Below are 15863 nucleotides of genomic sequence, written 5' to 3'. Positions count from 1 at the left end.
AAAGTGAACTATTGATATGTGCAACCACATGGATGAAACTCAAAATAATTTTGTGGGGAGAAAGAAGCCAGGCAATAAATAATATGCACTGTGTGATTCAATTTATATTGAATTCTGGAAAACAGGAAATGATCTATAGTGACAAAAAAGCAGATCAGTGTTTACTTGGGGGTTAGGGGTGGGGTGGTGAGGACTGGATGACGGGGTTACCAAAGGACACAAGGAATCTTCTGGGGTAATGGAAATATTTGTCTGTCTTGATTATGGCAATGATTTCGTGGGTGTATATATACAAAACTTACCAAGTTATACAATTTCAATATGTGTAATTTATTACATGTAAAGTATAACTGAATAAAGAAAAAGAAAACAAGCTCTGGAGCATTATTCCCGAGCATTATTTTTGCAACATGACTTTTATACTCTTGCAAATGAAAAAATGAGGCTATAGTAATCCAAAGTGTTAATTACAATATAGTGGCCTATATTCAATTTAAATTCCAATGTTTAAACTTAATGTTTTCAGGCAACTACTCTAAGAGTGAGGAAATTAGAAGAAGATGTTGAAGCAGAGAGAGCAGCACATTTGGAATCGAAATTTAATTCTGAAATTATTCAGGTAAAATGTGAACAACATTTTTTTAATGGATTTTATTAAGCTGGGAAAAACAGCATTATGTTCAGAGAACTAAGGTGTGCGTTTAGAGCAGGTAGCGTGTAGTTAAGACACGCGTTATTCTATTTACTATAATGGTATAGTTGAAGATAGTCTTTATTAGAGAGGAGCTGGCACACTACACCCCACAGGCTGAATCTTACCCACTGAGCGTGCTTATGAAGTTTTATCTTGTCCGTGGTGGCTTTTGTGCTACCTTGGCAAAGTGGAGTAGCTGCGACAGAGACCTCACGTTCTGCAAAGTCCAATGTGTTTGCCATCTGGCGCGTTACAGGAAGATCTGCTGATCAGAGTGTTCTTCTTATCAACAACCTTGGGATGAATTTCTTTCTGAAAACATTTTAAAATCTGCACCTTCATTGATTGAGTGCATATCCTGTGCATATCACCTGTCACTATATTAAGAGCTGAAGGCATAAAGGTGAATGAGCTCCTTTTGGGACTCAAAATTCCATTACCAGAGATACTGTGTACCTATATATGTTGGTGTATAGGTAGAAATATTAAATACTAAAGTACTATGGGAGCGTAATAAAGAGAAGGATTAAATCTGAGAGGGGAACTGAATGAAGGCATCCTAAGGAAAGCGTCTTTTTCCCTAGGGCTTAGAGAATGAGAAGGAACTCCTAAGGTTAGCAAAGGCATTTTAACTGGGGGTTGGCAAACTACTGTCGTGGACCAAGTCTGACCCTCAGCCTTTGTTGTAAATAGTTTTACATAAAGTTCCATAAGTCCAAGTCCATAATTTAATTTGGTTTTTTAAAAAAGACTTAGACTTTTCCCCTATATTAAAAATTAATTAATAGAATTTGCAGAGTTTTATTATTTAAACAGGTCTTAACTAGGATGCAACTAACTTTGTAAGAATTTTAAAATAATTGTTTTTTTACTTTTATCTTTAATGAAATGCCTTTTACCTGCAAAATTCTCAGACCCATGTATTTTTTTTTAACATCTTTATTAGAGTATAATTGCTTTACAATGGTGTGTCAGTTTCTGCTTTATAACAAAGTGAATCAGTTATACATATACATATGTCCCCATATCTCTTCCCTCTTGCATCTCCCTCCCTCCCACCCTCCCTATCCCACCCCTCTAGGTGGTCAGACCCATGTATTTGAGTGCATGTATATGTAAAGCAAATTTGTGTAAGTTAAGGTTTTTTTTTTTTTAGTTAAGCTTTTTTGTTTTTGTTTTTTTTTTTAGAAAAAAATGATTGGATTACCCAAAATGGCATTAACAGGCAATAAGGCTGAAGTTTTAAATTCATGCAAGAAGTAGAATTCAAAATTAAGTTTTTCATTGTAGTTATATCACTGGGAATATATAGTTAATAGGTATAAAAATGAAAATGTTACATGTGTATTTTTTACTCATATAATTAAAAATTAATATTTGATACCCAACTTAGTGCTATAACTTAGGAAAAAAGCAAAAGTGTGTATTTGAATCATAGATCTATAAATATTGACAAATATTTTTAGTGAGGTACACCCAGTAAAATTCAGTTTCAGACTAGTTTAAAAGCAAATGAGACTACTGAGTTGTAATTAATCACCATCTTACTATAAATGGGAGTTAAAAATATGTTTGAAGTATTCTGTTATTAAATTTGTTTGGATGCTATGTCATAAAAATGAGAAAGTAGATTCAGAAGAGTGACTTGGAATTGTTTGTCTAGTTTTCTTTCAGTTGGATTGGTTTATCATTTGTGATTGAATGTGCATAGTTTCTGAAAGAACATACCAATGTAGATAGAAGAAAATGTTTCCTAGACTTATTAATTTTTACTTGTACACTGGGTTTAGACATAATAACAACAAAGAAAAATAGTTTAAAAGACCAAATTTGAAAATGTACAAAGTTGTATTGTATCTACATATCTATTCTACTTCCTTACTTTAGTGTAAGAGAATAGGTGTTTCAATTAATCCAAAATAGTTTTGGATAATTAGAAATAATTCTGGTGATTACTATTTGTATGGATTAATTTATGAAACATTTTCATATTTCCTACGCTTCATTTTTTGGTGAGTTCCTTTTTCCTAACTCAGGTTATGTTTTGCCATTCCTGGGAAGCTTGTGTCACACAGAGTTCATAGATTTTTTCTGATTTCATGGCCCTTTGGGCCTGCTTCTGTGACAGGAAGCACTTGCCTATATTCTCTCATGGTCTATCCTTTCCTAACAAGAGCTGAGACTGTATATTTTCATGATGATTGTATATACCGCGAGCACTACATTGCCTGGCACATATTAAGTGCCTAATATATATTTATCTAAACACTTATTAAATAGTTATTATATATTTACATTTAATGTTAAATACATATTAATATTAAATAAATGTTGTCTCATTAGATCTTTGTAGCCACCCTGTAGAGTCTGTATATTATTATTATTATTGTTATTGTTAGTATTTACTGTTTACAGATGAGGAACCTCAGGCTTTTGGAGTTTAATATGCCCAAGGGCATATAAGTTGATTTGTAGAGCTGCGACTCAAACCTGAGACTTACGGTTCTAAAGCCCCATTTTCTATCTAGTGTGAAGCATTTTTTTCCTACCGCCCTCCTTTTGTGAGCTTTAGCGAGCTATTTTTTTATTCTTAACTTAATTTTCTAAAAAGATAAAATATTCACATAGTTCAAAAATTAAAACAAAATTGAGGCGATCGAGAACTCTTGCTTTCACTCTTGTCTCTCCTATTGTTCTCTCTTTCCTGCTGTCTATCCTTATTTTTTCCACTTGTTTACCTAAAATATAGCATACCACATACAATAATCTGGACTCTGCTTCTCCCAATATGTATTAACTACACAGAGAACCATGTAGACAACTTGCTTTTCAAAAGTTATTTTGTAGCCTTTTTATAGCTACAAATTATTCTTTTATGGATATGCACTTTATCTATTCTACTGTTGGCGTATACAGGGAATCTAGTTTTTAAAATGTCTTGTTGTGTAAAATTTCAAGTACATGCAAAAGTAGAGAGAATAGTAGAATGGACTCCCCGTGTACCCATCATTCAGCTTCAAGACTTATCTCACAGGACAATTGTGTTTTATCTATAATATTAGCACTCTTCTACTCCACCACCCCCAGATTATTTTGAAGCAAATCCTAGATATCATATTACTACACCCATAAATATTTTAGTCAAATAGTATTATTTGATTTTTTTTTTTTTTTTTTTTTTTGCGCTATGCGGGCCTCTCACTGTTGTGGCCTCTCCCGTTGCGGAGCACAGGCTCCGGACGCGCAGGCTCAGCAGCCATGGCTCACGGGCCCAGCCGCTCTGCGGTATGTGGGATCTTCCCAGACCAGGGCATGAACCCGTGTCCCCTGCATCAGCAGGCGGACTCTCAACCACTGCGCCACCAGGGAAGCCCAATAGTATTATTTGATAATAAAAATTTTGCTTTTCTACAGTAAGAAATCTCCAGGAATAAAAAGATCTGTTAACTTTGTTAGGCTTATAAAGATGTTCATATAATAATGTTTCTCAAAAGAGAGGAAGGATACTTCCCTCTAGTTTTCAAAAACCACTTAATTTATTATGTTTATAAAAAAAATGTCCAAATGGGGTTAGTAGATCAAAATTAGGCACTTTGATGGGACGCATTATATTGTATCCGCCTGTCCCTTTTCATAGCACAGTTGAGTCTGTAGTCTTCCACTCTTCTCTTCCATTACACATGTTGAGAAAGGGAATAAACTGCCCTTTGCTTATTTTCCTTTTTTAAACCAAAAACAGAAAGAAAGACTTGTTTGGATGAATGATAATCTGCTGTTTGATAAAGTATTCTACTCAATTTGAGATTGGTGCTAGTGTTTCCTTTCTTGCTTTAATTACTTTTCTGTCATCTGGTAGTTACGGATTCGAGACCTTGAAGGAGCTTTGCAGGTAGAAAAGGCCAGCCAAGCAGAAGCTGTTGCTGATTTGGAAATGATCAAGAATGAATTCAAAGAAGTTGAAAGTGCATATGAACGAGAAAAGCATAATGCACAAGAGAGCTTTGCAAAACTAAATATGTAAGTGTTATACTGTAAAACTCTCTAAATTAATATTAAGAGTTTATGAAATCTACATGAGTATGAATGTGTAGTACTAGGTAAATATGGAAATGCTCTGTTGGATTTTGAAGTATCATGGCAATTCCAAGGAGTCTCAGAAATGCAGAAATACTTTCTTATACTAGAAAGTAAATATATTAATATATTTTATATTTACTGTTGTAGTATCTTTAAGGCCTTGACTTCTAGGCCACCTAAAATGGGCTATGTGGGAGATGGGTAATGTTTGAGATATTCGTAAACTGTAGAAATAATAGTAGGAATAATACTGCTACTGGGGCTATCATGTATGTGGCTCACTTCATACCTAGCATTGCATGGTTTTATTTAATTTCTAACACCCTATGAGGTAGCTACTCTTTTTTTATCCCTGTTCTACAGATGTGAAAATTGAGGCCTAACGAGGGTAAGGACACACAGCTAAGTGTAGAGTCAGGATCTTTCTGACTCCTATTGATTTTAACCTTTTCCAGTTCAAATGTCTATCATCTGAAAAGTTCTGTGAAATTTTTTAAGAAGTTTATAGCTATTTAGTATGCTTCCAAAAATAAGTCAATAGTAGACATTTTAAACCATTTCCTCTCAGAGGATGAAATGTGTACCACCATTGGTACATGACATGATAATAGGTTGATATATTAGAGTTATGTATTTATTTTTAATGTTTATTTATGACAGATAGTAGTTTTCCATTTACAGTTATAATATAGTTTCCTTTTAAAATACTTCATTTAACTTACGATGTGAGTTAATTTAAAGAAAAGTATTATTTAGAGTTGTATGGCAGGAATTATAAAGATGGCACTTGAAAGACAAGTTTGAAAAAATTTAAAACTCTTTAACTGTGATTACCTTTATTAGTAATGCTTATAATACATTAAATGAGTAATTCTTAACTGAATTTTCTTGCTTCCTCCAGAATGACTTAAATGACATTCTGTGAACATTATTCTAAGGACTTATGCTCCTTTATTTCCTTTGAATCATATCTTGAATCTGCACATTTATATATAAATATGTTTGAAGGGCCTTTATGTAGCATATAGTACAGGCTTCTTTACTGTTGCTTTGAGGTAATGATTATGACCTACTAGTGAAACTGTAAGAAGTCAGACTGTACTCCCAACAATTAAAGCTTTCCAGCGGTGAAATAATAGGCTTCTTTGGGGAACTAGTGAACTCTCTGCCTTGGAAAGTTCGAAACAGGGGGTAGATGATTCTTTGTCATGGATACCGAAGAAGAGAGCTCTGCAAAGGTTGGATTAGAGGAATTCTAAGATAATTGCTAACGTTTAAGCTCTAAGATTTTAACCTATGCACTTTAAAAATTGGACTCCAGAGCAAATTTTTTCCTTATGTTTGTTTTGCTATTATTTGTGTTTTGGTGCTTGAAAAATTTTACTCAAGTTTTGTATTCCAATAAACACAAACTAACAGTTCTAAATATTAATTATGTATTACAGCTAAGCACCAGCTGACAATCCTAAATGCTTTAATATAATGTCCTTTATCTGTTCTTCATCCCTATATAACTGTGCTATAATAAAAGTTACTAATAATATTAATAAATAAACAAGAAACAGTAAAAATTAAGTAGTAATTAAAGTCCACGACTCATTGATAGTTTCTGTGACTTCTCTCCCCCATCCCCTCCTTCTTGTCATTGTATGTCATACGACAGCCACTTCCTTTCCATTTATCAGTGGTATGAGAAGGACTGATATGACATGAGGGATGATTGGATAAATTATTTCATTTTCTACCTATACGTCTGATTCTTTTTCAGAATCGTCTTTAAAATCTTTTAGAGTCACAAACTCTCAAGTATTAATTTTTCAAAGTAGTTCTAAGTTTTGGATAATGTATTTCAAAAGGAGAATTGATATTATAGGTCTTTAAGGTAAATAATACCTTTAATTTACAACTCTGAGAGCAGTGAGTTTTGGGGTAGGAGACATTGTTTTACCTTTTGGATAGATCTGATTTAGCAGTTGGTGATAACGAGGTTATAGAGGAAATGCTGCCTGAACCTTGCAGGTGGTTAAGGGTTTTAAACTTCTGTTTCCTTCCAGGTAGATCTAGGCAGGATCTCATTAAAAGGCAGGAGGAAAAAGCTGTGTGTGTATTTTAGAGTTTTAATTTTGGCCAACAGTTTCAAAACAGTGAATATTCCTGCATGAAACTATTTTCAGTGGAATATATATGTATACATATGTAGATGGAATATACATATGTATACATATATATTAGATGGAATATATGTATATATAATATATTATTATATATTAAATATTACATATAATAATATAATAAGTAAAATTATTATATATTAAACATATCTTTTGAAGAACTCAGCTAAGAATTTGAATAACAGGCTATTTTAACGAATACATATAATGTATAATTTTAGAAAGAATATATATTCTCTATATTCCTCTAATTAAATTTTCTTAGTTATAAATTGTTTTCCATTGAAAACTTACAGTATAAAACTAAACTTTTTCAGTAATTTTTTTTATACTTGAAATTTTTGGCCGCACTGAGTGGCTTGTGGGATCTTAATTCCCCCACCAGGGATCGAACCTGTGCCCTTGGCAGTGAAAGCACAGAGACCTAACCACTGGACCACCAGGGAATTCCCTTCAATGTGTCAGGTCTTCATTAGCTGTTGTAACTAACTGATTGTTGGGCAATGGTAGGGAGAAGATCCTGATAATCCTTACATCTAGTTTAAGTTTAAATTTAGTTTAAAATAATGCTAGTCAAGGATATGATACTGAACAGACTGAATCTAAATTTATTTATTTTATTACATTCAGTATTTAGGGACTTCTTTATTTTTCTAAATACATCAACCAAAAGTATAAAAAGAAGTACAAAAGTACTGGGTTGGCCAAAAAGTTCCTTTGGTTTTTAAGTAAAAATAAAAGACACATTTTTTATTTTCACCAAGAACTTTATTGAACAATGTATTCACCATTTTGTTCCACTACCTTCTGCCATTTTTCAGGCAACTTCATAATTCCATCTTCCCAAAACTTTTTATCTTTTTGAGCAGAGAACTGTTCCAGGTGCCTTTTACAGTCTTCCAGGGAATTGAAATTTTTTCCATTAAGAGAATTTTGTAAAGACCGAAATCAATGGAAATCCGAAGGTGCAATGTCTGGTGAATATGGCGGGTGAATCAGAACTTCCCAGCCAACCTGTAACAGTTTTTGCTTGATCATCAAAGAAACATGCAGTCTTGCGTTATCCTGATGGAAGATTATGTGTTTTCTGTTGACTAATTCCGGTTGCTTTTCGTCGAGTGCCACTTTCAGTTGGTCTAATTGAGAGCAGTACTTGTTGGAATTAATTGTTTGGTTTTCACTCCCTTCCAATCCCACTGTATACACAACATCACCTTCTTTGGATGAAGACCGACCTTTGGTGTGGTTGGTGGTGGTTCATTTCGCTTGCTCCACGATCTCTTCCGTTCCACATTATTGTACACTTTTCATCACCTGTCACAATTTGTTTTAAAAACGGAACATTTTTGTTACGCTTCAGTAGAGAATCACGTGGGGAAATACGGTCATAAAGGTTTTTTTCACTTAACTTATGTGGAACTCAAACATCAAAGCGATTAACGTAACCAAGCTGGTGCAAATGATTTTCAGTGCTTGATTAGGATATTTTGAGTATGTCGGCTGTCTCCCACGTGGTATAACATTGATTGTTCTCAGTTAATGTCTCGATTTGATCACTATCAACTTCAACTGGTCTACCCGACCGTGGAGCATCATTCAGCGAGAAATCTCCAGCACAAAACTTCGCAAACCACTTTTGACACGTTCGATCAGTCACAGCACCTTCTCCATACACTGTGCAAATCTTTTTTTTGTGTTTCAGTTGCGTTTTTACCTTTCTTGAAATAATAAAGCATAATATGCCAAAAATTTGCTTTTTTCTTCCATCTTCAATATCCAAATGGCTACACAAAAATTCAACAAATTTGATGTTTTTTTAAATGCACGCTGATATGACAGCTGTCACAATATAGTCTAACAAAATTGTTTTGAATGAAGGTAAAGACAACTAAGGTGTACTAGAGCCAAATTACTGAAAAAACTGAATGAACTTTTTAGCCAACCCAGTATTATAACTTGTGGCACTATTATTGTTTATATTCTTGGTAAAAGATAGCCTGAAGATGGCTATTTTTTAAAACAGCTGTACTGTTGTCAAATTCTTAGCTAAACTCTTAAACAACAACAACAACAACAAAATGGGAATCCAGTAGGAAAGAACGGCTCTTAAGTACAAGTTTCCTTCTTCTCCCTTTCCTTTCTTGCCTAAAATCCTCCATCTGTCAAGTCCTGACTCTTCTTTGTTGGATTCAGAGAGACTGGGGCTCCTTGAACCTTCAGTTTACTCCCGCCCTACTCATTCCCTTTGGGTGGGGCTGTTGGCAGAAGTATAGGAGCCAACTTTTTTGGGTTGTGCATGAGATTACTGACAGCAAGGGCTGTTCACCATTTCACTGGACTCAACTTGGACTTTATTTATAAAATACACCAAATACCAGGTGCATTTAATTTTATATTTGCTGATTACTAATTTTTAAATTAAAATTTGATTTTAATAAAGTTAGCACTTGTACATAATCTAAAAAGTAAAATAGTGCTTTTAAGCTCATGAAAAACCACATTTTGGTACCCCATTGCTTTCTACGACCAGTTTCTGCTCCTTTGAAGCAACCAATTTTAATTCTTATAGCTGTTTCTTCTGATATTTAACTTTGTATTTCTAGATAACATGCATATTATGCCACTTTTTCAACTTCCACCTCTACATGTTATCTATTGGCCTCAACTATTATTCCTTCAGAGTCTTTCATTTAAGAATGTACAATTCTTTCTATTTGAAAAAATGAGAAGTGACCTTTAAAACCTCTGGGCATGAAACCATCATATATAATACCTCTGCGACTTGTGTTAAAGTTGTATAATAGGACCTGATAAAAGCATATTTGAAAAACCTGCTCTGACACTTTAACTTTTCAGATTAGAGAGAGAGTATTTCTCCAAAAACAAGAAACTAAATGAAGAAATCGAGGAACAGAAGAAAGTAATTATAGACCTTTCAAAGAGACTCCAGTATAATGAAAAAAGTTGCAGTGAATTACAGGAAGAACTTGTAATGGTAAGGATAAAAAAGAAAACCCTATGGCAGTTACTTTATTGGGTCAAATTGGATGTTTAACGGTTTTTTTTTTCTCACTACATGCCATGAGATAATTGTATGAAAGTAATTTTAGTGGCATTGATATAAAATTTCAAAACTGGAGACACTGTTTACAACAAAGCTATACATAATAAAACCTCTGTTCTTTGGAATAATTGAGAAAACTAAATGAATTAGTGGAAAGTCTGAATTACAGAGGGTTTTCAAACTGATTCAGGTGTTTTTCTTTTTTTTTTTTAAGTGCATAAAACAATGTTACCTAGATGGAGGTGGGGTTAGGGTTTATAATCGGTAGATCTAATGATTTCAAAGACTCCCCCCGCTTTTTTAAAAAATAAATTTATTTTATTTTTGGCTGCGTTGGGTCTTCATTGCTGTGCGTGGGCTTTTCTCTGGTTGTGGCGAGCTGGGGCTCTTCGTTGTGGTGTGCGGGCTTCTCACTGCGGTGGCTTCTCTTGTTGGGGAACACGGGCTCTAGGCGCGCAGGCTTCAGTCGTTGTGATACGCGGGCTCAGCAGTTGTGGCTCATGGGCTTAGTTGCTCTGTGGCACGTGGGATCTTCCTGGACCAGGGCTCGAACCCGTGTCCCCTGCATTGGCAGGTGGATTCTTAACCGCTGCGCCACCGGGGAAGCCCTATTTTTATTTTTTAAATTTATTTTTGGCTGTGTTGGGTCTTTGTTGCTGCGCTCAGGCTTTCTCTAGTTGTGGCGAGCGGGGACTATTCTTCGTTGCGGTGTGCTACCAGGGAAGCCCCAAAGACTCCCTTTTATAATCATTTTGAACCTGATCACTCTGTCTCCATTCCCCAATAATCGAGCCTTCACACCATCACCAAATTTATCTTTCTAAAGTATTGATCTGCTCTTGTCACCCTCCATTCATTAAAAAGCAATTAATGTCTCCCTGTGGCTTTCAGAATAAAGTCCAACTTCATGTCATGTAATCCAAGGCCATTTTCTTTGTGGCTCTATGTTAACTTTTCCAGCTTCTTCTATTGCCGTTGCCCTCTCTTTGTCTTGCTCCAGCCACAGTAAAGTACTCTCAGCTTCGTAAACACATTATATATCTTCACAGTGTCTTACGTTTGTTCAGACTATTTTTTGACCCATGTTGACTGAAATGCTCATTCTCTTAACAAATTCCTATATTATCCTGTGATGGTCAGCTCTGAAATTTTGCAGTCTGTGACGCTTTCTATGGTTCCATCTTTTGCTACTTTTTCATCCACCTAAATTCAGAATTCTGCCCCCTCCCAGCTTTGTGTTTCCTTAGTTTAGCATCTGTATCATAACACCAAAATCTGATGTGTGTTATCTCTGCCAAGAGATTGAGAGTGCATTGAGGCTAACTTCATTTTACATGCCAAGATTCCACAGTAGTACTTGCCTCAGTAGACATTTGTTGGATGGATTTATTTGGTTGATGCACATACTCCTACTCTGCAGTTTGCTCGGAACCCCAAGAGGGAGGGCATAAAGTTTATAGTAATACCCTATTTCCTCTTTGTCTTGTTCTCCACGTACATACCTTCCCCAGAGACTTGGCTACTTCACTTTCAATTATATTCCACAACTCTTAGCGATGTTAGTTACTGAGGAAAATGAATATTCTTTTCCTTGTCCAAAAAGATGGAAACTCAGGGTTATACTAAGAAGTGGTAGCCAAATCAATGCTGCCGAGTTAGAAAGGTAACAATGACAAAGAAAGTAATGATGGGATAACATTTAAACTCTTTATCATTTTCAAATGACCCAGTATTATATACAGACAGGTGGCCCTCTGTCTGTCTTGCTTCAGCCACATTAGAGTACTCTTGGCTTCCTAAACAGATTATATATTTTCATAACTTTCTTGCTTCTGTTTTGGTTGTTCATATTTTTGACCACATTGGCTGAAATGCTCCTTCTTTTCCTGTAACAAATGTCGGTATATCCTCTAATGTTCAACTCTGTCTCCGTTTAACTCAGGATATCTAGTTTGTTCTGATAAAGGGATTGATATTATTGCTTACACTGTGGTTGAATTTGTAGTTTGAGTTCTTTGGATGTGGGATTTTAGAAAGCTTAGAGCTCTCTGTGTGGCATGCTGTAGTGCCTGTTCACTGTTATGTGCTACCCTAAATTTCATGGGCTATCCCACTTCTCACTTCTGGTTCAGGAGGGTGAATCATGGTGGAGAAAAACACGTCAGAGTCATTGAGCTGAGTATTGGTCTTGCTGTAATCAAACAGTTTGGAAAGTGAGTTATAACTGAGAATGCAATGGTGAAGACATTGTCACCAATATAAGTTGCATGAATCCTCCTGATTCTGGTCTCCTAGCACTCCAATGACTAGTTAAAAGAAGACTGGCTGAATTCACCACTGAATTCAGGGTGCTTTGTGATTAAAAATAATTTACTTGGTGCCAATAGGTTTTTACTTTTTAACTTTTACAATTTGGTGGATGGTCTGAAATAGGCGAGTTGTAGCTCACTAGCAACCACCATTTGCTTGTTTGGACCATTGGCACTCAGCTTATAAAGCACTATTGTTCTGACTGGTGGAAGAGTCATTGGGATGTTCAGAAACGTATTCAGGTTGCAGCCTAAGTGATCTACAGTTCACATGGTTCAGCCTAACTATTTATATGTTCCTCTCTGTTTTTTCATCTCTCTTAAAGTCCTAGCTTTATGTCCTATTTTCTTCCATCTTTCTGTTTTCTTGTCCTCCTCTTTTTATCCTTCCTTATTATTAGCTTTCTCCTTTAACTTGTTCTGTTTTATTCTTTTTAGAACAGTTGCTTTCTATCTCTTTACCCAACCATAATATGAAATTTTAAAAATATTTAATGAAAATACTATTACTTTAAATAGTAAGTACAGTGTTTTATTTTTTATTAAAAAACATCTGTAGCTTTTCTTAAATCATTTTTTGGGTACATAGTCCTTTATTTCCTTTTATTTTTTCTGTAGGTTAGTGGCCTTTGAGTTGGGAGGGGAATCTTATAAATTTCTCTCCAAAGAGATATCTGTCAAATTAAGAATTTTAAACCATAAAAAATGGAGTTTTTTTTAGTTCTGCATCCTTACAGTCTGTTATTTTTGCTTTGAATTCATAATTGTTTTTGACTGAAGAGAAAATACCTTAAGGAGAGGCTTTTACCTTTTGTTTTTGGAAATAAAACTTTGTTTTAATGACATCCTATGATCCTACGTACCCTAGTGTGTCTTTCCCACAGTTATGTTTCTATTGAACATAATAGTGTCAGCTTTTATAGAATATAGATGGGAAGCATAAGTTAGCTACAGGTAATTTTCCTCTCCCTTTGAGGTAACCACTTGTTTTCTAGTTTAGGTCACATTCATGACCATTATTCAAGTCTTGGTCTTTATTTTCTATGTTGCATTGTAAGAGAAAATTAAGGCCACTTTCCTCTATAGGTTTACTAGTGAGATCAAGGTATTATTAATATATGCAAAGGCTTCAGGAAGTTTTGAGACTTAAAAAAAGCAATTGTATAACCTAAGGTCACATAGCCTCTCAGAATTGGAAGAAACCATAGAGATCATCCAGGTCAGGATATACACAGTGTCAATAAGCCAGTTGCAAAGTGATAGCTTCCCTGTTTCAAGAGAGAGAATAAAAATATAGAGCATAATTTTGGAAAAGTTCAAACTGGTTATGTTGAGTCTTTTGTTTATATTTAAGGAATATAAACCCAGCCAACATTAATTGTACTTTTATATTCATGAAATTACTCCTATTCAAGGTGTGGATTTAGAAGATATGATTAGCAAATGAGTAGTATATTATTATTTTTAATATCATAGAATTAATAGAATTTCAACATAGGACATCTAAGGATTTAACAAAATTAGTTTCATGTTCCATGTTATACACTATTGAATTTGACTTTAAAAAGTTTTGATTAAAGTTGAACTATTAATTTTAAATTCTATGAGTTTAATAATGATTTAATCAACTACTAATTAAAACCAAATTTCAAGTTTAAGCTGCTTAGTGATCATGCTTATTAAAGCCCTTCAGAGGTTCAATAGATCCAGTTGGGTCTTTTAGTCATTACTGTGAGGTTTTTTTTGTTTTTTTTTTTTTACTCTCAGTTTTTATATCTGCTTCTCTTGAAGCAGGGGAGCTATCATTTTCGAATTGGTATTAGGATTTGCTTTGTGCTTTCCACAATGAAATTTTTTTAAGTCCATCATTTCTTGAGATTTGTTTTTCTGCCACTCAGTAATATTTAGTTACAGCTCTAGGAGAGACCACATATTGAAAACGGAATTCTAGTTCTCATGAGGTTTTGCTCAAAGAATATTTTATTCTCTAAAGAACTTGTGATTGAAAATGGTCAAGTGTATATTTTTTCCCTATACTTTGGGGGCTTGACTGATTATATAACAATAATGATTGCTAGCATTAGATAGGATTTTGGCAAGTGCTTTGATTGCTGTGCTTTGTGGTAAAGTAAAAGTTTCTTGATAATATTTTTGCATCAAATGATCAGTTAGGTTTGTTTTAGAAGGACATGTTTCTGATTTTGCAGGAGGCATTCAAAACTAATGGGCTAATAAAAATTCTATTCTGAATTTTTACTAAAAATTTGTTGATTCCTGCTTTTTACCAATAATAGGAGTAGTATTTATATATGAGCATTGTTTTTGCTAATATAAAAATCACTTTCTGTCTCTCTTAGTGGTCCCTAAAAATTTAATACTATTAAATAGTATTTCTCAAATGTGTGTATGTTTGTATTTGTGTATTTAAATGTGCATTATATGACTGGCTTCCTAAATTTATAATGTGGGCATAAAGCTTTTTTATTAAGCTTTTTGAAATTTATTAATATGTATATTCTTAAGTTTTGAAAATTTAAATCTCATTTTTGACCTGGGAAAAAATAAAATGGTATTGTGTTTGTGTGCGTGTGTGCACATGTGAGTGTGCGTGTGTGTGTATGTGCATGTGTGTGTGTGTGTGTGTGTGAGAGAGAGAGAGAGAGAGAAGGAGAGAGAGAGAGAAAGATAGAGATAGAGGGAGATATTTATATGTCAGGGCCTAAATTGAGATTGGACAGTAGCATTTTCTGAAAAATAAACTAAGTGTAAAGCTGTGTAAGGGAAGATGACAGTTCATCATATGCCATAAGCAATTGGGATCATAGAATGCTCACATCCGTGGAAGCAGCATAGGTGAGCAAGGAGGGAAAAAAATAGTAAACTGTTTTATGAAGAGGTAAGAGAGATTAGTTATCTTCAATATGATCAAAGGAAAAGCTGCAGATGGTGATGATTATGAAAGCTAACCAGATCAAATTCAGTTTAGCTGAGCAAGCTCTCCTGGAGTCCTTACAAATGGGCTGCCTATGTGGTAACTGGGTGGAAGATAAGATAAAAAGGTGAGATGTGGAGCATAAGTATGTGATGTCGGTTGCAGGTTCTGATGCTCCTCTGTTCTTTTCAGAATTCCTTTGTAATGCCTTAAAATATATTTAAACTAATTTAAAAGCTTATGTGAGTTCAAAACTGTTCAGAAATTATAGATGTTACGTATCACTGCTACAAAAGTTCAACCTACTTTTAAAATGCTAATTTCATTAAACAAATCTAGTGACTAAGTAAAGGTATTTATTTTTTAACTTTGTTTTTTCTATAATTTTTAACCTTATTTAGTTCCCCTTAATTGCTTTTATTCTTACTTATGGTTTGAGTCAACTTTTCCATTGCAGATCAGCAGGGCTCATTTCGCTAATTTCTAGATATAAATGTTTGCATATGCTTTTTTATGTTTTTTTCACGAGTTTGTATTAGAAATTTTTATTTACATGCATATCTATTTATGATATTCATACATGATTAGCAAAGTGAGGGATGAGTTTTTTTGTTTT

The 15863-nt window shown here is 34.3% G+C and overlaps 1 protein-coding gene across 1 annotated transcript in view; it reads left to right on the top strand.

Moving 5' to 3' along the window:
* Positions 1–15863, top strand: part of CCDC171 (coiled-coil domain containing 171) — a 349858-nt gene that overhangs the window by 73461 nt on the left and 260534 nt on the right. Inside the window, 3 exon segments of the mRNA XM_065879246.1 lie at positions 527–619; positions 4551–4711; positions 9799–9937. Of these exon segments, the coding sequence (XP_065735318.1) occupies positions 527–619; positions 4551–4711; positions 9799–9937 (393 nt within the window).

Source organism: Phocoena phocoena, chromosome 6 (assembly GCF_963924675.1).
Source record: "Phocoena phocoena chromosome 6, mPhoPho1.1, whole genome shotgun sequence".
Lineage (NCBI taxonomy): Eukaryota > Metazoa > Chordata > Mammalia > Artiodactyla > Phocoenidae > Phocoena > Phocoena phocoena.
This window is presented reverse-complemented; position numbering and strand designations above follow the sequence as displayed.